General features: G+C 42.5%; 1 protein-coding gene across 2 annotated transcripts in view; it reads left to right on the top strand.

Annotated features, from left to right (window-relative positions):
* Positions 1 to 23,662, top strand: part of LOC144686381 (AT-rich interactive domain-containing protein 3A-like) — a 520,139-nt gene that overhangs the window by 323,306 nt on the left and 173,171 nt on the right. For both annotated transcript variants that reach the window (XM_078551526.1, XM_078551519.1), the window contains exon 3: positions 12,014 to 12,086. In XM_078551526.1, the coding sequence (XP_078407652.1) occupies positions 12,014 to 12,086 (73 nt within the window). The remainder of the gene's footprint in view (positions 1 to 12,013; positions 12,087 to 23,662) is intronic.

The following is a 23,662-nucleotide window of genomic DNA, read 5'->3' as shown; positions in this document are numbered from 1 at the left end:
GTTATTATTTATATTGGGCCAAATCTTCCGGTCTCCGAACCATCGGATACCCTGTATAAGTCCTGATGTGCGGATCTACCTGGGAATTGCCCAGGAAGTTTAAACTTCCAGTGCAAAATTCCCCTGTTCCCTGGGATTCTCTGCAAATGTCTCTAATTCTGAGTTAGAGTGGGAGACTTGGGACATTTCCTCAGCACTTACCTGGTTAATTACCCAGGAAATGTTAGACAGATTAAAATCTATTCTAACACCTGAGTAACCCCACAACTGACTCTCTAATTACCTCTCTGGTGCACCCCCCCCCAACTCTGCCCCTCCCCCAACTACCAGCCTGACCACCCAACTACCCCACAACTTTACTAGCACCCCCCTCTGACCATCCGACAACCCCCCCACCAACCAGGCCAGACTAGAACCTTCCTGACCACACAACTACATCCTCCGACCAGACCCAACTATCCACTAGACCAGGACAACTGAACGACCCCGACCCGGCCACCCTTTAACCAGACCTGAGTACCCTTCCCCTGCCACCCAAATAGACCCCGAACCAGACCTGATGCGCCTTGTGTGAGTCTTCATGATCCTAAAGCCAACCTATGGAAAGACAGTGCACCAATTTTAGTGATCCAGCATCCACTGGAAGAGTGGTGGTCTGCTCTGCCTATCTAATGAGTTCATTGTGAGACTCGATCCATTTTCTTGGCTGGTCTTTATTATGATAGAATGGATGAGTTGGTAGCCCTGAATAAGCACAAGGGAACCTAGAACCTTTTCATTAAAGGTAAAGGACAGGAACCATGGGGGTCCACACAGGATTCGGTAGAGAGTAGATGATTTTTGTAGGACCAAGAGGAATGTGCAAGCTATTCTGGCCCCAACAATAATCGCATTAAGAAATGTTTTCATAAACCTCCTATGGAACGGCATTCATTGGTTACTTTTAAGAGCCAGCTCCATGTTTGGTTATTTTCTGCAACGGCTTCAGGACTTTTATTTAAATATATTAATGAGGTTTCCATTAGTTTTGGTCTGGAGTGCAGGCCACCTAAATTAAATAAAAACAGAAGATGCTGGAAAAACCTAGCAGGTCTGGCAGCATCTGTGGAGAGAGAAACGGTGCAAATGTTATGTTTTGTTTTCACTGAGCGCTGACCCTTGACTTGCCATTAACACATTCTGCCTTCTTACCTTTATGCCACTATCAGCACCTTCTTTAGTCTTTAACATTATCATTAACACTCCCTTTGTCCTGTGTCCATGACACCTTTCTCAAATTTGTCCTTAGCTCCCACCTATCCCTGACCTTCTATTTTGCTCTACCTGCTCCACCCCCTCTTAAACAGTATAAAATCTATCACATTTCTACTTCTCTTTAGCTTTGAAGAAGAGTCAATTGGACTTGAAATGTTAGCTCTGTTTCTCTCTCCACAGATGCTGCCAGACCTACTGCATTTTTCCAGCATCTTCTGTTTTTATTTCAGATTTCCAGCATCCACAGTATTTTGCTTTTATCTTACTAGCTAAATTAAAACCTGCTTGAAATTCACCTCAGGTTGACCTCCCCTGGCAGGCGAACAACGATTACTTTCATCTTACTGTCACTCCATTCTCGTAGTGTGGTAGTGAGACAGAAGTCTCCCATGCTACTTTATCTCAGAAGATAGAACAGTTTAATTTTGTTGTTGCATTCTCATTTTGATTTTCTCTCTGTATTTCTTAAAGACACTACTGACTCCATGGACTGAATTTCACGCTTGGCATGCACGCCAAGTCAGCGGGCCCGGAAGCAGATGCAAAATGCGCTTCCGCTCGCAATCAGCCCCCAAACGCAATTCCATGCTGACTGTCCAATTAACGGCCACCAAAAGCCTCCATGCTGCTCAAGGGGCCGGGAAGAGGATGGGCGCCAACAAAAGTGAGGGTGAAGGTGGGCGCTTGTAATGAGCTCCTTCTATCAGCTGCTGCGGGGCTGCCTCAGGCAGCTGCAGACCTGTACAAATTAAATGACAGGAACAAAATCCGCCAAACTGTGTCTATGCAACACATTCAAGCACCTGACAGCAGAACTCAAAAAACATCAGTCCCCAGATATCTCTTTTTATTATAATTTACCCCGGACATTTCATCCCTCCCTTGGATGAGGTTTCATTAAAAACGGGCTGCCCGCCTGCCCGTTTTGCCCATGCGACGAGCACGAAATCGCACGGGAAATGTAAAATCATGGGCATTAGGGTTTCTAATGGGCTTAATTGGCCCTCCAATTTTCGGCGGGCGCAGCTCCAACTCCTGCATGTGCCCACCGACCTCAATATTGTCCACATGTGCAATGACGTCAGGACACACGCCTGATGTCATTTCGCACTATGGTGTGTGCGTTCGGGTTGGGCGCGCACCTGCCCGATCAACATAAGAGTCTGTCCTACTGCTACTCCAGTGTTTCAAACAAGTGGCTATTTTCATGTGTAACTCTGGCTGGCGAGTTTCGCTTTATTGGTTTGATTGCGGGAAGAAAATATATCCAAATTCAATTCTGATGCTCATACAATATCTATACACGTACTTTCCAACTAGGGTGACTGAGGATCCATCTTGCAGCCTCACTGACTGCACAACTCACTGCCACATAGGGCCGTACATTCACCAGCTGAGCTATCAGGGGAGCTAATTCTCTTCAAATCATTTAGGGCTGTGAGAACAATATAACTTTTTGAGATTACTCCCGATTTGAGATGAGGCATTGGGTAGTGAAAATAAAGAAATACCGTGTCATTCTGGAAGTGACAGAGATGTGAGATTATTTCTGCTATTCTCCGCCCAAAAAACATGTGCCAAGCTTTGAAAGCTCTAAAGACCATTCAGCTTTGACAGGGTCAAATAAATTGGACACAATTCTTAAGGAGGTTGGTGTCCAATTAATTCCTGACCAGATAGTTTACCAATCTTTGACAGAGAGATAAAAACCGATAGAAGGTATTTGGAAACTGTGAGAAGCAAATTGCCCACGAGGGAAGATTTCCCTAGTGGGATATGTGGAACAAAATTATAAACCTGCTTTTGAAAGAACAGTTCTTAATTTTTTGCCGCTTGTGATCAAAATTTGCAGTAACTGAGCAAAAGAACAACAACAGTAACAACTTGCATTTATATGGCACCTTAATGTATAAAACATTCCAGGGTGCTCCATAGGTGTATTGAGAAAATTTGATACCAAGCCACACAAGGAGATATGAGGATAGGTGACCAAAAGCTTTTATTATTAATTTATTTTATTATTAGTGAAGTACAGCAGTAGGTTTTCAGTTTAGTGCCTTGGTGTGAAACGAGCGCTGAGAATTTATTGACATTTGTACAAGCCGCCCCATTTTCAGTTTATCATTGGTTTCAGTGGAATTGACAATTGGGCAGTATATATATATATAACTGGCAGCCAATCAGCAATATTTCCTACATTACAAAAGATACTACACTTCAAAAGTACTTCATCGGTTGTAAAGAGCTTTGAGACGTCCAATCATCATGAAAAGCCCTACATAAACACAAACCTTTCTTTCTTTTTAATGCCACATTTCTTTCAGAACGACAACTTGGAAACCTACCCCACATTCTTTTTCTGACCAATGTGGTTCAACTCAAATACTTAATTTCTTCAGTTTGTAGGTCGGGAACTCCAGTTCCTGACGAACCTCAGGCCTTGGGCGCATGTGCTGGCTGGGAAACGGCAGCACATGCGCAGTTTGTTTTATTTTTATGCTCTCCAGGCCGGAGACCGGCCCTGCACACCTGCACAGAAGGAAGAAAGAGAGAACAGTGTGAAAAGGCAAGTCAGATGACCTGGAGGGGAATGCCATTATTACGTCGGTGTCCCAGGCAGCAGGACACAGGAGGGGGAAAGGGAAAGGTCCAAAACCAGGGAGGGGACAGAGCGAGTTCCCAGAAGGAAGTCCCAGGCAAGGGATAAAAGACAGGGGACAGACATATGTCCCGTTAAGTCAAGTTAAAAGAAAGGAGCAGAGGAATTCAAGAAATTCTGCATTGAGCAGACTTTAAGTGAAGTGGGCCCAAGAGAAGCCCTGAATATCTGAGAAGGCAGCTGAAGGCTGGTGACTCCGTGTCACCGGCCGTTGGGGCATAGGTAACTCTTTGGAGCAGTGATGTTCTGTTTGACATGGCCGAAGACCTGAGATTGTGCCTGGAAGGTGAAGCTTGAGTGTACTTGGAGATCTAGGAGAAAGGAATCTCAGAAGGTGAGATTGAAACCCTGTGAGGTGGGCCGTTGTTAAAGCAGTCCAAGTGGGAGCGACTTTTGGAGAGAATTTCAAGGTGAGGTCTTCAAACGTGGAGATTGGAAACCCTCGTGAGAAAGACAAAGTTTCAGTGAGATTGGTTGGCTCACAATGTGACAAACATCTGGGTGGGTTGTTGAGAAATCACTGGAATCTGTATTGGTTGCATCTGTCATCTATTGTGTCGTATGATGTGTCCAACCACAGTTTGCTTGTACTTACTCTGAATGTTTGCACATAAGGTAGATATTTTAAATTGTTTTATCTTTCTGAATTTGAATAGTAAAGTTTATTTTTGTTTTTTGCAAACACATGGAATCTCACTTAATAAGCGTCTTGAATCCCAAACTTTATCTCCTTTAACCAAAATGTTATTGGCCCCTAACCGGATCTCTGCCCACAACCCTGGGTCTGGCCAAGGATCATAACACCAAGTCTATTAGCTAATGGTTTCATGAGTATGATTAAGCCTCTCAACTGTTGATGGCACATATGAAAATTGGCTGCTTGGTCCTGGTAGCTGAAGAGGCTCAACCCATGTGAAACCAGTCAAGGCCTTCAGGAGAGAAGGTAGGATGGAGAGAGGACAACGTTGGCAGAAAAAAAGAGGAGAAAAATTATTCAAAAGAGAAAGTAAAATAAAAAGAAATGCAACAGTCCCAAAAATATTGTTAATATTTGTGAAGTGATTCACTGAATGTACTTTGAAAAACCTAGGAAACAATCCAATGAGACTAGTAATAGCTGGCACATTTGATTTATTAGAGTTACCAATTAAAAATGACATTAAAATTAAATGAAATAATTTGAATTAAATTTTTAAAAAGTAATAAAATTCATCAGCCTGACCTCATTGGTAGCACTCTTGCATCTGATTCAGAAGGTCATGCATTCAAGACTCACTTTAGAGACTTGAGCACAATCCAGGCTAACACTACAGTGCAGTACTGAGAGAGTGCTTCACTGTCAACAGTGATGTCTTTCAGATATGTTAATCTGAGGCTCATATGCCCTCTCAGATTGATGTAAAAAATTGCAGAAGGGAAAGTGAATGCTTTTGGTGTCCTAGCTAATCTTTACCTTCAATCAACATCACCTAAACAGATCTTGTGGCCATATAACCCATAGCTATTTGTGCGCACATTGATTGCCACATTGCAACAGTGACGACATTTCAAAAGAAAATACTTCATTATCTGTAAAGTACTTTGGGGGCATCCTGAGGCCATCAAAGTTACTATATAAATGAAAGTTCTTTCTTCTAATTCATACCATTTAATTTAGACAGTTATAAGCTGCAGTATTTATGCATGCGTTAAGCTTCGGTAGTTTTATCACAGCTTTTCTCTGTGGATTATTTTACAGCTTTAGCTGAGAGGATTTGGCAAGGTGCCCATTGCTGTCAGCAGGGAGGGTCATAGGTCAAGGCACGCAGTAAAGTAAGCTGTGACATATAAATTGCTGTTTGACAGTATGACTGTGTAAAGTGACTCCCTGACTGTTTTACTGTTGGTTAGTAGGCATTTCTGGCTTTAACAAGGCAGGAACTAGAAAACAGCCTCATGTGCCTTTTAAAGTTTTCTTAAACTGGGCTACGAAATCCTGTCTGTTGTAGTGCCATCTTATTGTGAGTCATTGAATATTGGGGAGGTCCCACCAGATTGGAAACAAACTCATTTAGTAATGATATTCAAAGATGATGGCAAGTCAATTCCAGAAAGCTTTATTAGTTCTACATCAATATTTAGGTCAAATAATGGAATAATTTGGATCAAACATGAGGATCATTAGCAAGTGATAGCTAATAGAAAAAAGGTCCTTTCAATCTCTCTCTAAGGTAGATGATATAGCAAGTGGATTGTGGTAAGCTACGTGATATGGTTGCCTTGATTTCATGATCAGCATTATTTAAACATCAGCATTAATCTGTTCACAATAAATGAGTTAAAGCTGCTGTTGAAACTATGCCATTCGGAAAACCTACTACCAGAAAGCTATTGACAGTGCTCATCAGAAATTTTATAAATAATGGAAATGCAAAAATAAAGCCTGAAAATAGATAAGATAGCTTGAAAAATGGACATAATGTGCTGATGTCAGGGGCATAGGAGGTTGGGGGGTGGGGGGGTGCGGGCTGGAGCATTTACTGGAATCCATAATATTTCAAATTAGAAACACAATGCAAAGTCATCAACTCCATGGATGATACCAGACGAGGAGGAAGAATAAGTTGAGTGAGACAGCCAAGGACCTACAGAAGAGTCAACTGAAATGTGTAAAAGAATATAATAGTGGGAAATTAAATTTAAAATAGATGTGGATACTGCATATTGGAAGAAAAAATGGATTACATACTTTATGATCTGCGGTGAAATAGCTAAAGATGAGCTTGAAAGACGAGGCTATTAAGAACCTTGGCATTTACCTTGTTTAAGCAATAATTAAGAAAGGAAAGTGATTTATATGTAGACTACTATGGAAATAAAAAAAAGTGCAGGGAATATAAAACGGACTGCTCATTTGCTACTCACCTGTTACACGCTATTGTAAAATGTGACATTCACATTTCTGCTCCTATCTCTGCTTTTTAACTCTATGCCTTAGTTTACAAACAACACATCCATGGAATTTTTCAGACAAGCGGACAAGGAAGATATCAGGTGCACCCCTGCAGGAGAGTTTAATTTCTTTTGGTAGAGCTATGCTTATTATATTTATGTAAAATTCCTTTGTGCACTAGTTTAACACAGTTGTTAACACATTAAAAATTAACAAGTTAATGACCATGTATAAATAGTGCGAGAAAAATAATATGTGTATTCATTAAGCACTGTGGTGGCTGAGGAAGTTGAACCCCTGGAGAGACAAAGTTGGCGGGGCTTTTGTCCCCCCCCGGGTTCAGGCACTTGCTAATGCTACATAAATTCAAGTTCTTTCTTTAATAACAGAAGAGTCAAAACATGCCCACACACATGCACACAAACAGAAACTAATGTTTCAGAGGTAATGCACTCAAAATTGTCACATTTCCATTGGCCCAGAATGCTACACAGCTGTTTAGGTATTGACAGTTTTTCAACATTATTAAGAAAAGAGGCAGAAGAGCTCCAACTGGTTGTAAACAGGTTGAAACTGCTTCTATATGCACAAAAACACATACTGTCATATGTAAAAAGCTGCTCTTTATTCATTCTAACATTTAATCAAAGAGAGAGGAAATGACCTGGTAACACTAGGCTTGATTATATTCTCCTCCTCCTCTTCTTCCTTTTAATATATTTTCTCTGTTCCAAGATTTTTAATTATTAGCTGTGGGAGTTCTGCTGGCTTTTAATGTACACAACATCAGGACCAAAGGATTAAAACACTGCATTAGCTTCATCCGGCAGTCATTAAAAAAAATGCTTCTAAGAGAATGCTGGTTAAAAACACCCTTAAATGATTAAGGAATGGTTTGAGATTGGAACTAATGTCACACTATTGCCTCTATTGCACAATGTGATATTAAAATGCTAACAACTTGACAAAACAGGATGTATCACTATCCTTCTTGTCACAAGACAAGACCACATGTTACATTCTCTTGACAACATTCTCTTGACAACCTCTCCGTTAACAAGTCTGTGGGTGTATGGGTGTCCATTGAAGAATTTTGAACTGAAACAGCAATAAGCAAATGTGAGATGTTCGCTCCAAATATGTAACTATTAGAATAAATTAGGAAGCTGAGCTGGCTCTCAGAGCGCTTGTAATTCAAGACCTGAAAAATCATCTCAAATCCATTCTTCTCCATTCCTTTGGCTGAAGTGGGATTCAAAACATTGTGGTGGAAGCAGAGATAGGGAAAGCTTGATTGTATAGCATGTCTATTGTTTCCTCAGGATGTATCTAAGCTCTTTGCAGTCAATAAAATACCTTTAAAAAAAATGTAGTTACCGCTGTTATGTAGACAAACCCAGTGACCAATTTGTTCACAGTAAGGGCTCAGCAACAGCAATGAGATGAAGAGCAGGAGGTGAGGTGGTTTTCAGGTGTACGCGTGGGCAGGGTATTGGCGGTGACTGCCTGGAGGGGGCAGCAGGCAGCCCGTCTGATTTTTGTGGTAGTAATAATGTAGTCGGTGTGCTGCCAGCATGCAGAGCACAGTCTGCGTAGGCAGCTTGCCAAATTGGAGGCAGATGATAAGGTTTTATAGCCACCCATAAAGGGACTGCAGCAGCAGCTTCCAGGAGATTAGTGTCAAGAACACATAGCAGCATCGCTGTGGGGCAACAAGCAACATGAGCACAGAACAGCCTGCATTCCATTCAAATAGAAGTGACTGCCAGGAAAAGGTTTCCAAAATTTCCATTAAAGTTTACCCAGCTGAAGATCCCTTTAATTACGACTGGAAATGTCTGCCACCCAAATTCTACTGGTTGTGGTTGGACAGCAGGAAGAGGAACCAGTGTTGGTCAGGTGTACAAAGATGAAAATACCATCAGGGATCTAAGAGATTTTGCATGGCCCCTTCATTGTAATTTATTCATGAGGCTCCCGCCTGTTTCAGTTGTGATTTCTAGCAGTCAGGATGTAGACCTGCCTAAAAAAGGGAACAGATTCAATAAAACAGTTAAGTTGCTGTGAGGAGTTACTGCTTGATTTTGTCCTTCTCCCATCCTGCTTTTGAGTGTGAAAATTCCTCTCTTCGCACACCTTGAGAGAAAGTGGCCACAAGACGAGATCTTCATTTCTGGGGTGCGGGTGTGGGCTGCAGTCTGGCCAGCTGACCCGAGAAAGAGTTCGGAGGCAGGGGCTGCTGGCTACTGAGGTGGGCTGCTTAAAAGGCCCGGCTCATTGCTGTGGGGCTTCGTCCCATTTATAATGAAAAAACGTAAGGCCTCTAGCCCTCAACCATCACTCCTCACACAATCCCCGTGCCCCACCAAGCCGCCTCATACCCCTTCACCCACCCCCATGGCCCCTCTTGCCCCTATGCCAAGCTATGCCTCTCTCACCTACCCTCTCCATTCCCTTCATGCCTCATATGCCAAACTGTAGCACTTCCATGCCCATTTACTGTATGGAACCAATTATTTTTTTTGTGACAATAGAATGTGTAAACAAAGCTTTAAAATTAAATCATTCCTTCATAATTTTCTACTATGTTAAAAAAAGTGCTTTTGCTACAAGGCAATGTAAGTGTCAATCATCTGGACCTTTTAACGTATCAATAGCGGAAGCTGTAAGGACTTGAAACCTTTTAGTCTTGTGTAAATAAACACTGCGCAATTGACAACAGAGATCAGTGAGCCAGAGCTGTCAATCAAGCAATGATTCCCCTGGGGCTCAGGTGTTTCAGTACTCTAATGGATGCATGCATTCTCAACCAAGAGTGCGTAATCAGACTTGGCTGGGAGCCCAGAAATCCATCAGTCTGGGGGTGGGTGGAGGAGCATAGCTTGGCATAAGAGCATGAGGGGCCATTTGCAAGTTCCACACCTTTTAAAAAATATTCTGCTTTCTCTTCTTACAACCAAAGTGAATAACTTTACAGTTCCCCATGCTATACTGCCATCTTGTTGCCCACTCACTTAACCTGACTATGTCTCTTTGCAGCCTCTTTGTGTTGTCCCCGCAGCTTACTTTTCCATCTAGCTTTGTATCATAAGCAAATTTAGGTACATTACTCTCTGCCTTTCATCTAAGTCATTAATATAGTGTTGAGGCCCTAGCATTGTCCCTTGTGGCACTCCACTAGTCACAGTCTGCTAACTTGAAAATGCCCCTTTTATGCCCACTCTTTGCCTCCTGGCCATTATCCAATCCTCTACCGAAGATAATATATTACCCAAGTCCATGAGCCCTTATCTTGCCTGTTAACCTTTTGTGTGGCAGTGTATTGAATGCCTTTTGGAAATCCAGGCATACTACAGGTATACTGAACCCAGGTGTACTGATCCTCTTTTATCTGCCCTACTATATCCTCAAAAAAACTCTAATAAATTGTCAAACAGGATTTCCCTTTTGTAAAACCATGTTGATTTTTTCTAATTATACTAAACTTTTCTAAGTGCATTGTTACGACTTCCTTAATAATAGATTCCAACATTTTCCAAAATGACTTACGTCAAGCTAGCTGAATAATAGAATCACAGAATTTTAACGGCACAGAAGGAAGCCATTCGGCTCATTGTGTCTGCATTGGCTCTCCAAATGAGCATTATGACCTAGTGCCATTGTCCTGCCTTTTCCCCGTACCTCTGCACGTTGTTTCTATTCAAATAATCATCTAATGCCCTCTTGAATACCTTGATTGAACCTGCCTCCACCACACAAGCAGTGCATTCCAGACCTGAACCACTCGTTGTGTGAAAAAGTTTTTTCTCACATCACATTTGCTTCTTTTGTAAATTTGTGCCCTCTCATTCTTGATCATTTTGCAAGTGGGAACAGCTTCTCCCTATCTACTCTGTCCAGCCCCCTCATTATTTTGAACATCTCTATGAAATCTCCTCTTAGCTTTCTGCTTTCTCAGAATTGCAGAATCACAGAATGGTTACGGTATAGAAGGAGGCCATTTGGCCTTCGTGTCTGCATCGGCTCTCTGTGCATTTTAACTTAGCGCCAATCTCCTGCCTTTTCCCCGTAAGCCTACACATTGTTTCTGTTTAAATAATCATCCAATGCCCTCTTGAATGCCTCAATTGAACCTGCCTTCACCACCCTTCCAGGCAGTGCATTCCAAACCCTAACTACTCGTTGTGTGAAAAGTTAGGGTTTGGAATGCATTGCTGGGACTGTTCTCCTCCCAACCTCTCCAATCTATCTTTGTAACTGAAGTTTCTCATCCCTGGAACCATCCTTGTAAACCTCTTCTGCACTCTCTCCAATGTGTTCACATTCTTCCTATAGTGTGATGCTCAGAACTGTACACAGTACTCCATCTGAGGTCTAACAGATGTCTTATATAAATTCAGCATAATCTCCTTGCTCTTGTACTCTATGCCCCTATTAATAAAGCCCAGTAGTAACTGGCCAGTAGTTCTCTGTTTTCTCTCTCCATCCTTTATTGAAAAAACGATGTTACATTTGCCAACTAGCATTGTTCTGCTGTTTGTGATGGAGCAATGATATTTCTACATCTCATTTGAAGAGTGATACTGGCAATAACCATTCAGGTTTCCAGCTCTGGTTGGACATATTCCCACAAATGTCATTACATGCTGTGCCCCTACGCACCTGCCATTGGATGGCCAGCACATCCATGCTCATGCTGCACTGCCTTAGAAAGTGAACGGACTCATCATTACCTGATTGGATGATTCTTGATAATCAGTCGCCCAGCCTTTTTCCCAATGTCCAATATTTTCATAACTTGTAAACAAAAGTGTTGAAAGATTTTTTTTTTGGACAACAATTTTTTATTGCTCTTATGATTTTTCTTTTCACAACAGTATGCTGGGAGTAGTCTTTAATTCTTGTGGACTACTATGGTTCTCATAGCCATCAACAAGCCTGCAGCTCAGAGTTTCTCACTCTTCTGGCTAAAGGAAGCTGAATGGAGCTGAAGAGTTTACAGGGTCAAAACAATTTATGCCACTGTGAACCTCCCCTCCCCCCAAATCAATGTTCCTCTGTAGGTCACAGGCAGTCTCACTGTTAAGAATTTATCCGCATTAAGAATAACTTTTGTGTTTAGAATGTGATGCAAACTGAAGTTTGTTTTTATTTATTTTATCTTTCAGCTGTATGAACTGGATGATGATCCGAAGAGGAAGGAATTTCTGGATGATCTATTCAGTTTTATGCAAAAAAGGGGTGAGTACAGCTGTAAAGAAGCTTAGTCAATGCGTGTGTGTATGTGTTTTTCTCTCATTCTGTGACTCTGTGGGCTGCATTTAACACTCCCTCACTGATGGGTTTGAAGGTGGGGGCAAGTTAAATCCCACAGTCAGCCTGCCCATTGCCTATCTACCTCCCCTGCTCCCAACGCAGTGGTGGGTGTGATGTTGGACAGCCTGCCTACCAGTGGGCCAAGTAAAGCCCTTAAGTGGGCAATTAATGCCCATTTAAGGGCCTCGGCCCATCACCGCTGGCATTTAAGCATTGGCAGTGGCCAGCCTGGCTGCTTTCCCTGAGCGAGCTCTGGTGGGCATGGGGTACCTCCCTCCTGACCCCATCTGAAGGCCCCCCACCCCCTCAGGTTGCCTTCCCCCATTGACCTCTCAAGCTCCCCTCGGCAACCCCTGACACTAACAAAACTCCGATCCATCGCAGCTCACCAGCTCATCGCCCTAATGCAGTGCCGACAGTGGTCACCGCTCCCGCTGACGCTACCAGTACATCGAGATCTGCCAGTTCTGGTTGGCTGACAATGAATGTAAGGCAGCTATTCTTCCCCGGGCAGGCTCTACACCCCCTGTCCTTATAGCCTGTGGGGATCCCAATGCCCCATATAATTCAGGCTTCTGCTTGGGTTACCTGGAGTGGCCCCAATGCCTGCTCTCATGGACCTGGTTAAACCCTAAAAGGATGCTGTGGTGTTCTGAGGGGTGTTGATGCTGTATTGTACTGTCAACCCTGCTCTACCTCTAAATCTCATTTAGGAGGCACTTTTCCTCCTCCTTCCCAATGCTCACTTTTGCCCTCTGTATTCCTGTTCCCTGATTCCGGCTGATTTCTTGCAGTCAGGCTTATTTTAATATTTTTGGTGGGCCCTTGTTGGAATTCAAGCCTGTGTCAGGAAGCCTGCTTCAGTGGAGTAAGGAAATTGGGGGCAGTTGAATCATGTTTTGCCGAAATTGAGACAGAGTTAGTGTAATTAATCACCTTTTAAAATTTAAGTCTCACTCCACAGGCTAAATGCAAATCAAAAAAAAAGAAATGGAATCTAAGACTACTTATTTGAAAACATATTGACTTGTTTGCTGATTAAAGACTAAGGGCTGGGATTTTCCGGCCCCATCACGGGTGGGACCCGCTGTGGGTGAGGCGGTGCCCCAGCCAGAGGTCCATTGTTTTGTGACAGGACCAGGAGATCGTGGCAGCGGGCGGGTGCGGGAAATCCCCCCCAAGGTTTCAGTCTCCAGTCATTGAGGACCTGTGTGTGCATTTGTAATATGAAAGTTTAGCATTTAGATGTTAAAAGCATAAAAATCATCAACAGCAGATAATCTGCAAGGTGAGAGCCTCAGTGTTGGTGTATGTGATTGTGTGTGATGATCTCACACATCTGAGTCACTGTGAGTCACAGTGAGAGATTATCATTTGTAATAAAGGGCACAGGATGAGCTTAATTGTTTTGTGTATAACAAAAGCTTCAAACATAATTTCCTTTGATGGTTACAGCAAATCAATTTTGGTTTCTCTGATAAGAAATGGAAAAATATGTTTTTCTTTTATTTGGCTGCTCAGCTTCTGAAAGCATAGTCTCTTTGCCGGGGTAAAATTTTCAGGGCACTGCCCATCCTCCAGTTCCAGTCAAGCAGCCATTCTTCATAAGTGAACCCACTTAGAGATTCTCCAAAAGCTATTTGACAGTATAAGGCATTACCGTCGAGTTTGATGCCATCTTTAGTTGCCATTCGGATTTATAACTTTCCAGCAGAGATTGGTAGATCGTGAAATAAAGTAAGAAAATGCTGGAAAGCACTCAGCAGATCAGGCAGTGCTACATAATGATCAGCAGTAGAAAGCCTAGTTGATATTTTCATTCCCAGTCTAGAGCTCTTGAGACAATTGATGCACCTCAACTGCTAGGTAGAAGATGAATGGAAAGACAATGGAAGTTTACAGCACAGAAGGAGATATTCAGTGCAATGTGTTTCAGATGGTTGTTTATGAAAGCAGTCCAAAATGAACTCCATTCCTCACAATCTGCCCAGGTTCCTGTACCTTCCTCTGCTTCAAATATTTAGTTAATATTTGCTTTAAATGGTGCCAGAGGTTAATTTCAGGACCCCACTTTTGGGCACACCCCTGGCCCAGCTCTAGTACCCCTGCTCACAAATAGTGAAGTCTGAGGAGCCCTAGTTACTGGACCTCGGACTTCACTATAATGTAAATGCTGCTGCGGGACGAGATGGTTGCTCCAAGTTTTTGAAGTAAGTGTTTGAAATTGGGGACTTCAGAGTCAGGATCATGGGCCTTGGGATTGCTGTCAGAGCTTAGCAAGACAGATCAGGGACCTTGAAATGCCTGGTGGCTTAGATCACAGGCGAGAGAGGGAGATCAGGGGACATGGTGTAGGGAGTAACATATAAGCAATGGTTAGCTAACAGGAAGCAAAGAGTAGGGATAAATGGGCCTTTTGTAGGTTGGCAAGCTGTAACAACTGGAGTGCCACAGGGATCAGTGTTGGGGCCTCAACTATTTACAATCTATATCAATGATTTAGATGAAGGGTTCGAATGTATGATCACTAAATTTGCTAATGACACCAAGATAGGTAGGAAGTCTGCAAAGGGATATAGACAAGTTAAGCAAGTGGGCAAAGATTTGACATGGAGCATAATGTGGGAAAATGTGAACTTGTCTACTTTGGCAAGAAGAATAGAAAAGCAGCATTTTGTTTAAATGGAGAGAGATTGTAGAACTCTGTGGTACAGAAGGATCTGGTTGTCCTGGTACATGAATCACAAAAATGTGAGTATGCAGGTATAGCAAGTGATTAGAAAGACAAACGGAATGTTGGCACTTATTGCAAGAGGAATGGAATATAAAAGCAGGGAAGTTTTACGGCAGCTGGTCAGGGCCTTGGTGAGACCGCATCTGGAACACTATGTACAGTTTGGGGCTCCTTAATTAAAAAATTATATAACTGCATTAGAAGCATTGCAGAGAAGATTCACTAAACTCATTCCTGGGATGAGGGGATTATCTTATGAAGAAAAATTGAAGAGGTAGGGCCTATACCCATTGGAAATTAGAAGAATGGAGGTGACCTTATTAAAACACAATTTAAGAATAGGAGGTCTACCTTTTAAGATGGAAATTGTGAGAAATTGTTTCTCTCAAAGTGTTGTTAGTCTGTGGAATTCTCTTCCCCAGAAAGCAGTGGAGGCTGGGACACTGAATTTGCTCAAGGCAGAATTAGACAGATTTTTGAGAGACAAAGGAGTCAAGAGTTATGGGGGCAGACAGAAAATGGAGTTGAGACCACAACCAGATCAGCCATGATCTTATTGAATGGCGGAGCTGGCTCGAAGGGCTGAATGGCCCACTCCTGCACCTAGATCCTATGTTCCTATCTCAAGGTTAGATGTTAGGGATCTTAGGATGATGATTATGGTGAGGACATGCCTTTTTTAATTTATTCAATGTTCACGGCTGGTTTTCCCTGAGGCTGGCATCTGCACGCTTGGTAGCCTGTGCACTTCCGGGAGAGATTGCTCCAGAAATTAGTTATCACCGACTCTAATCTTTTAATCAAAACTTTTCTCCTTCATATACACTTTCAGAAAATCCTGCATTTGAACCTATATGTCTCTTTATTCATCCACACCCTTCAGCATTTTTCTATTCCATGCGTTTCATCCCAAAATGGACTACCTCCCAGTTGTCCTCATTAAATTGCATCTGCCAGCTGCCTGTCTATTCTGTTTCAGTCCTCCATATTATTTACCAAACTCTTGAGTTGTCAGTGAATTTTAAGCTCATGTTCCTGTAACCACCACCACAACTAAATCAACAACTTCTATTTGTGCTACACCTTTAACATAATAAAACATCCCAAGGTGCTTCATAGGAGCATTATAAAACAAAATAAGGCATATAACAAGATCCAAATTATATGTGAAGAGAACTTATCCAGCATGTGACTCAGGAAGCAATCTGGAGGTTATCGTCCTTGAGGCCCTATTTTTCACTCCGCTAACTAAAGCCTTAATTCCATCTTCAAAATATCAAATGTATTTCTATTGATGTCATTGAATCCAACCCTTCCCAGAAATTTTTCCATCTGTTCCATGATGTCCTTCAGCCTGACATCAGATTGGCAACATACCATTGAAATCTTCACTCATAACTATTCCCTTGACTATTAATACGCCACTATTTCATTCTCCTATTCTTGTAGTCCACCTGTCTTTTGCATCTTGGGCAGTCCCTATGTTCCACAATGCCACAATACTGCTCAGAACTAGCCTCCACTGAGCCACTCTCACTTTCCAACTCACATTTGTTCAGCCCAATGTATCTAATCTTTAGTCCCCATGACTTAGTGATATCCTACGCCAATGCGAACTGCAGATGGTCACCCACTTCTCATTTTCTAACTATCCCTGTGTCTTGACCTATCAGGCACTGCCTTTTCAGTAACCATGTTTTAGAGAGCAGAATTCAGAAACCCCTTTACCTTTGATGCTGTGGAGTTCAGCCAATTGCTGTTCAAGTACAGAGACGCTCTGCTTTGGAGATTGCATTTTGAAACACGAATACAATTGTGCTATATAAAATACGCTGATAAGTGATGGTCCACGTAATGCACTCCACATCACATGACGAGGGTATCCTGCATTATCACTCTTTTGCGCATAAGTTAAAATGTAATAAAAACAGAAAATGCTGGAAAAACTCAGCAGGTCTGACAGCATCTGTGGAGAGAGAAACAGAGTTAACGTTTTGAGCCTGTATGACCCTGTAATGTTAGCCTGAACTCCTACTAGCACTGAGTTGTCACGAGAATCAAACTCTACATACTTACTATATACTTATGTAGAAAAGAAAACCTGTTGAACTGCACCTCAAAACTGAACTCTATCAACTTTCATAGTCCACTGCTCTCTTGTAGCTTGGAGCTTAGGATGAGCTAATGCAGCAAAGTCTTAGAATTGCATTTAAGACCTTCTTGATCTGCATGTCTCAGAGGCTCATCATCTGAAGCAGTGGAGCCCTCAGGGCAGCAATGTTAATATTTCATCTATTTTTTATGATTTTGTGCTTTAAATTGCAGAGCCTCTAAATAAAAACAAGTAAAACTGTTTCAATGCCTTCCACCTCTGTTATGTATGTCTTACTTCTATCCATTTACTGTCGATAACTTAGCAGTTACTTGGGCGAAAATGATCTCAGTCATTTTTGTGGAATGAATTTATTTTCATCAGAGACTTACTGCACCATTTCCTAGTTTAATTCTTCTTCCCTTAGGACCTCAAAACAGTCTAAAACCCTCTTACAAATCATCAGGGTATTCAAGTCAAAACTCAAAGTCATATAATCAATACTTGACATACCTCATTGCTTTTCAAATAGTCTTTTTTAAAAGAGAAAACTGAAATGGCTCAATGTGGCATGAATTTGGTTCAGTGCTTATCATTGATACATACACCATCCCCCCAAACGCCATCTTTTTTTCCTTTTCTAACCCTTCTTTTGCAAAACAACAACATTATAGAGAGCTAAATGTCTCAAGGCACCTTAGAAGTATTATAAAACAAAATATGACACTGAACAGATAAGGAGGTATGTGGTCAGATGACCAAAGGCTTGATCAAAGAAGTAGATTTTAAGGAGTGTATTAAAGCAGGGAAGAGGGATAGAGAGGCGTAGAGGTTTAGGGTGGGAATTCCAGAGCTTAGGCCCGAGGCAGCTGAAGGTGCGGCCACCAATCGTGGAGTGATTAAAATTGGGAATACTGAAAAGGCCAAAATTAGATGAGTGCAAATATCTCGGAGGGCTGTGGAGCTAGAAGAGGCTACAGAGATAGGGAGGGGTGAAGCCATGGAGCAATTTGAAAACAAGGATGAGAATTTTAAGACCAAGAGTTTGCTTGATTGGGAGGCAGTATAGGTCAGCAAGCACAGGGGTAACAACTTGGTGCGAGTTAAAACACAGACAACAGAATTTTGGATGCTCTCAAATTTACGGAGGGTAGCATGTGGGTGACCAGGAGTGCATGGAGTAGCCAGGTCTAGAGGTGACAAAGGCATGGATGAGGGTTTCAGCAGCAGATGAGCTGAGACAGGGGTGAAGTTAGGCGAAGTTACGGAGGTGGAAATGGGCGCTTTTAGTGCTAGTGCAAATATAAGGTTGAAAGCTCACCTCGGGGTCACATATAACACCAAAGTTGCGAACAGACTGGTTTTGCCTGAGACTGTTGCCGGGGAGAGAGATGAGTCAATAGCTATGGCACAGAGTTTGGAGTGGGGACTGAAAACAATAGCTTCATTCTTCCCAATATTTAATTGGAGAAAATTTCTGCTCATTCAGCACTGCTAGGCTAAAAACTAGCCATTTAATGAGTATTATTACTTTTCACTGAGCATTAGCAATTCTTTGATGCCTTGCTCAAATAGCCTTCTTCACATGTGAGCCTGCATGGTGAGTACTGACAGGTGCACAGCGGGCAGTCCATTCAATTGTGGAGGATATTGCAACTAAGTCACATCCTCTTTTCATGCAACTTCCACACATTGCACTGGAGGTAATTCAGTCAGAGTTTCTATTGCATAAGCTGTGCTGAAATATATCTGATAACCGTGTGGTAAAGACATGTTCCTATACTTGAATGAGAGACACACCAGGAGCGTGGGATAATGCATCCGCAGCACTTCTCAGAGTTTAAAACTACCTGAAACAAGAAGCATAAGTAAATAAACACAGTTTTTTCTGTGACATGCAATAAAAACATCACTGATGATGGAGATGGCTATTGTGTTTTGGAACAACATCATTAAACAGCTACAAATTTGATTGCATTTTCCATTTCCTGAGTCTAAAAGTTTTTTTTTTGCTATTTCATGTGAGTTTTTAATAGTAAAGCTCATATGGACTCTGCCTTTTAAGCTGAGCTCTATGCTTGTCTAATCTTTTCTGTTCAAATAATGCTGGAGGGCAAGCTCAGAGCAGAAAGGAAGGCGACATCCTGGAATTATGTTCCACTGGCAAGGTGCAATTAATTTTCAGTTTTATGGTGCTTCGGACAGATTTGCTCCTTTTCCCACAGATTAAGCATCTGCTACGTCTGACTGCCTCAAACTATAAAAGAAATTTAGACTTAACCCAGCAAAACCTGCAGCTCTTACCAAGAAGGCCAACTTATAAATTGGAGTTGTCAGAACATTAAAAGATGAAAATCAATTTTAAAAAACCCCCTTTGCTGGGAAATTATAATGAGACATTATTTTTTTATTTTTTGTGTTCGCTGAACTATAGTACTTGCTGCTCGTCAGCCTCCACCCTTCAGCTAATAGGACAGACAGCCAGGTTATGTCCAAGGTCAGAGTAAATCCCAGGAATGAAAGGCTTAACGTCTGAGGAACGTTTGAGGACTCTGGGTCTATACTCGATGGAATTTAGAAGGATGAGAGGGGATCTGATTGAAACTTACAGAATACTGAAAGGCCTGGATAGAGTGGGCGTGGGGAAGATGTTTCCATTAGTAGGAGAGACTAGGACCCGAGGGCACAGCCTCAGAGTAAAGGGAAGACCTTTTAGAACAGAAATGAGAAACTTCTTTAGCCAGAGAGTGGTGAATCTATGGAATTCGTTGCCACAGAAGGCTGTGGAGGCCAGGTCAGTGAGTGTATTTAAGACCGAGATAGATAGGTTCTTGATTGGTAAGGGGATCAAAGGTTACGGGGAGAAGGCGGGAGAATGGGGTTGAGAAACTTATCAGCCACGATTGAATGGTGGAGCAGACTCGATGGGCCGAATGGCCTAATTTTTGCTCCTATGTCTTATGGTCTTATAGGATCCTCACCCTTTAGACCATAAGACATAGGAGCAAAAATTAGGCCATTCGGCCCAACTTATAGGATCCTCACCCTTTAGACCATAAGTTCCAGCAAGAGTCATAAATATTGCCATCTTTGGAGCATGTAGATGTCTGATAGGGATCCAAGAATGCTGGCATTTTAATTAATACCACGTTTACGTTTTAAAAAGTTTAAACTTTACTATTCTGGCCATTTACTTTCCCCGCTGGTGTAGGAAATCCTGATAGGTCAGCAATGTGAAAATCACACATTAGCTTTTCCCATCTCTGTAGCCATGTACAGTGCTGTCTCTGAGCCATGTGGGTGATGTATTTGCCATACAAAATAAAAGCAAAATAATGCGAATGCTGGAAATTTAAAATAAAAACAAAAAATGCTGGAAACACTCAGTAGACTAAACAATACCTGAGAACAGAGAAAGAGAGTTAATGGCCCTGATATTTACTGGGGTGGAATTTTCAAGCTGGTGGCAGGAGGAGTTCTGATCAGGTGAATATCATAGGGCAGAATTTTCTGCCTGTCGGGCGGGTGGGACCGACCCAATCTCCGGTGGGCGTGGAGCCGATAGCCGCCAGCGAAGCGGGCTGCACCACCATTTTACATGGGCGGGCCAATTAAGACCCACCCAGCGTGACGTCCGGCGGGAAGCGCTATGTGCTCCCTGTGCGGGCAGGGGGAATCCCTGAAATCGAGAATGCGCCCTTTTGCGCAGGCGCATGAAAGAGCACATGACAATGTCGCATGAGTTGGGACATGTTCATAATTTACAGAATAACTTTATTACAATTTTTAAAACCCTGCATGAAGCCTCATCCCGCTGGTGGATGAGGTTTCATGATTTTTCTATTCCCCGCCGGGGCTCCTGGCCAACCCGCCAACCTTAAGGTTAGACGGGCAAGTCCTTTAATTGGTTAAATGATCCTGTCAATGGCCTCAGTTGGCCACTGACAGGTAGGTGGGCCCACAGCTGATTTAGATGCGCCCCCGCCTTCCTGAAAATTTAAATGGGGCGGGGTGACATCGGGGGTTCCACCCGACGTAATCCCGCGTCATTTTACGCATCGGCGAGCGGGCCCCGCCCCCTGCTCGCCAACGGCAAAATTCTGCCCATAGAGTTTTAACTCCATAGTGTGGATGGGTTTTTTCTTTATGGAGTGGGGGGATGTGATCACGGAATGAGGCCAGTGATCACAAGTGTATTGGTGATTGTGAGGGGGAGGTGTCGATGATGGTGGGATGGTCACTGGTCATGGGGTGAGGTGGTGTCAGACAGGCCAGGCATAGCAGTAGAGTGTTGGTTATTGTGAGTGCATCAGTGATGGCGGGGGTGAGAGGGGTCAGTGACGCAAGTGGGTGTTGGGAGATCGCCAGGGTTAACGAAAGCATGGTGGTTACTGATCATGGGAGATTGTTAATGACCGAAGGGGAATCATTGACGGGGGTGCGTCATTGATATCAGCGGGTGTTAGTGATGGTGGGCGCTCATTGATTTGGAGATGAGTTGGTGATCACAGATGCTCAATGATCACAGAGAGTGGGCACAGTGATGGCAGGGGGAGTCAGTGATGACAGGGAGTTTGGTAATTCTGAGGGATATTTTGGTGAGCTGGTCGGCGAATGGTCTGTTGAGCTGGTCTGGTAGCTGGATGGTGGGTCACTGATGGGGGAGATAATTGGGCTAAGACTGGTGTTTGCTGACCATAGGGAAGAGGGTCTGATTCAAGGAGCGGAAACATATTAGCTTTGGGGCTGGGAGAAATCAAACTGCTCCTTCTGGCCCACAAACAGTGCTGGACAGGCGCTTTTCTGTTCCTTGCAATATTCCTTGCCTCCCTTTAGCTGCCAGGTTAACTGAGGCCCAGGATGCTTAGACAGCCTGAGTTAAAACTGGAAGAGAGATAAAATCGGAGGTGCACGGCTAAAGTTTACGGCTGACCTTTGACCTTAACTCAACTTTCCTGCCCTATCCCCATACCCCTAGATTCCTTTAGCACCTCAAATCCATTGATTCAACTTTCAGTGTACTCATCGGCATCCACAGTCCTCTGGAGTAGAGCATTCCAAAGATTTACAACCCTTTGAGTGAAGAAATTTCTTCTCATCTTAGTCTTAAATGCTGCCCCTTATCCTGTGTGTGTCATTAATATACATTGTAAATAGCTGAGACCCCAGCACTGAGACTTGTGAATCCCAACTCAGAACAGCCTGCCAACCTGAAAATTATCTGATGATTCCTACTCTCCATACCCTGTACTTAAACCAATCCCCTACCCATGCTAACATATTACCCTTAAACTCATGAGTCCTTGTAATAACCATTCATGTGGCACTTTATCAAATGCCTTTTGAAATCCAAATATACTAAATCCACTGGTTCTCCTTTATCTATCCTGCTAGTTATATCTTTAAAAGCTCCAATTGTTTCATAAAACGCGATTTTTCTTTCATAAAACCAGGTTGACTGTGCCTAATCATATTACAATTTTCTAATTGCCAAGTTACCAGTTTCTGAATAATAGATTCCAGCATTTTCTCAGCGGCTGATGTTGGGCTAACAGGCCTGTGGTTCCCTATTTTATCTCTCCTCCTTCTTTAAATAGCCGTCTTGTATTTGCTACCTTCCAAGCCTATGGGGACTGTTCCAGAATCTAAGGAATTTTGAAAGATCACAACCAATGCAGTTGCTCTCTCTGCAATCACCTCTTTTAAAACCTTTGGACATTGGTCATTGGGTTCAGGGGATCTGTCGGCTTTCAGTCCCCTTATTTTTCCTGTGCTTTTTTTTTAACTAATATTATTTACTTCAGGTTCATTACTCTCATTAGACCCTTGGTTCTCCACTATTTTAGTTTTTTTTGTGTCTTTTGCTGTGAAGGTGGACACAAATATTTTTTTCACATTGCTGCCATTTCCTTATTCCCATTATAATGCTCCCTACCTTAGCCTCAAGGGGATCCACATTTACCTTCAATACTTAAAAAAGCTTTCGCAACTTGTTTTTTATATTTCTTGTTAGTACAGTTTCATTTTCTATCTTCTTGCTTGTTATCAATTTTTTTGTCATCCTTTGCTGGTTTCTAAACCTCTCCCAATCCCTGGGTTTACAATGAATTTTGGCAATATTATAAACCCCTTCTTTTAATCCAGCAGCATCCTTAACCTCTCGATAGATCACTTTTCCTGTGGAGTTTTTCAATGGAATTTCTTAATGAAACATTTATTTGTTGAGAATTATGAACTATTTCTTTAAATGCTTGTCATTGCTTATGTACCGTCATCTTTTAATCTAATTTTCAAATCTAGCCAGCTCACATAATATACCTACATAATTAGCTTATTTAAGTTTAAGACTCGTACTTAAGCACGCCACTCTCAAATTCAATGCAAACTTCAATCATATTACAATCACTCTTCCCCAAAGGATATTTCAATGCGCAACTCATCGCCTGGGTACAGATTGTTCACCCATACCCAGTCCACATCTGTTGAAACCTGAAGTCGCCGGGCTCAAGGCAGGCTGGGTTCGGGGTTTGAGATTTTTAATGTTTTAGCATCCCACCTGATCCAAACTCATATGTTTTTGGAGGTTAAAATTACCCCCAACCTTTGAGGTTGAAGGACTTTTAGTTGAACTGCCATTAATATTCCACGCGGTTCTGCCAAAAAGTTATCACCTTG

The sequence above is a fragment of the Cetorhinus maximus genome, chromosome 1 (assembly GCF_964194155.1).
Source record: "Cetorhinus maximus chromosome 1, sCetMax3.hap1.1, whole genome shotgun sequence".
Taxonomy (NCBI): Eukaryota; Metazoa; Chordata; class Chondrichthyes; order Lamniformes; family Cetorhinidae; genus Cetorhinus; species Cetorhinus maximus.
This window is presented reverse-complemented; position numbering and strand designations above follow the sequence as displayed.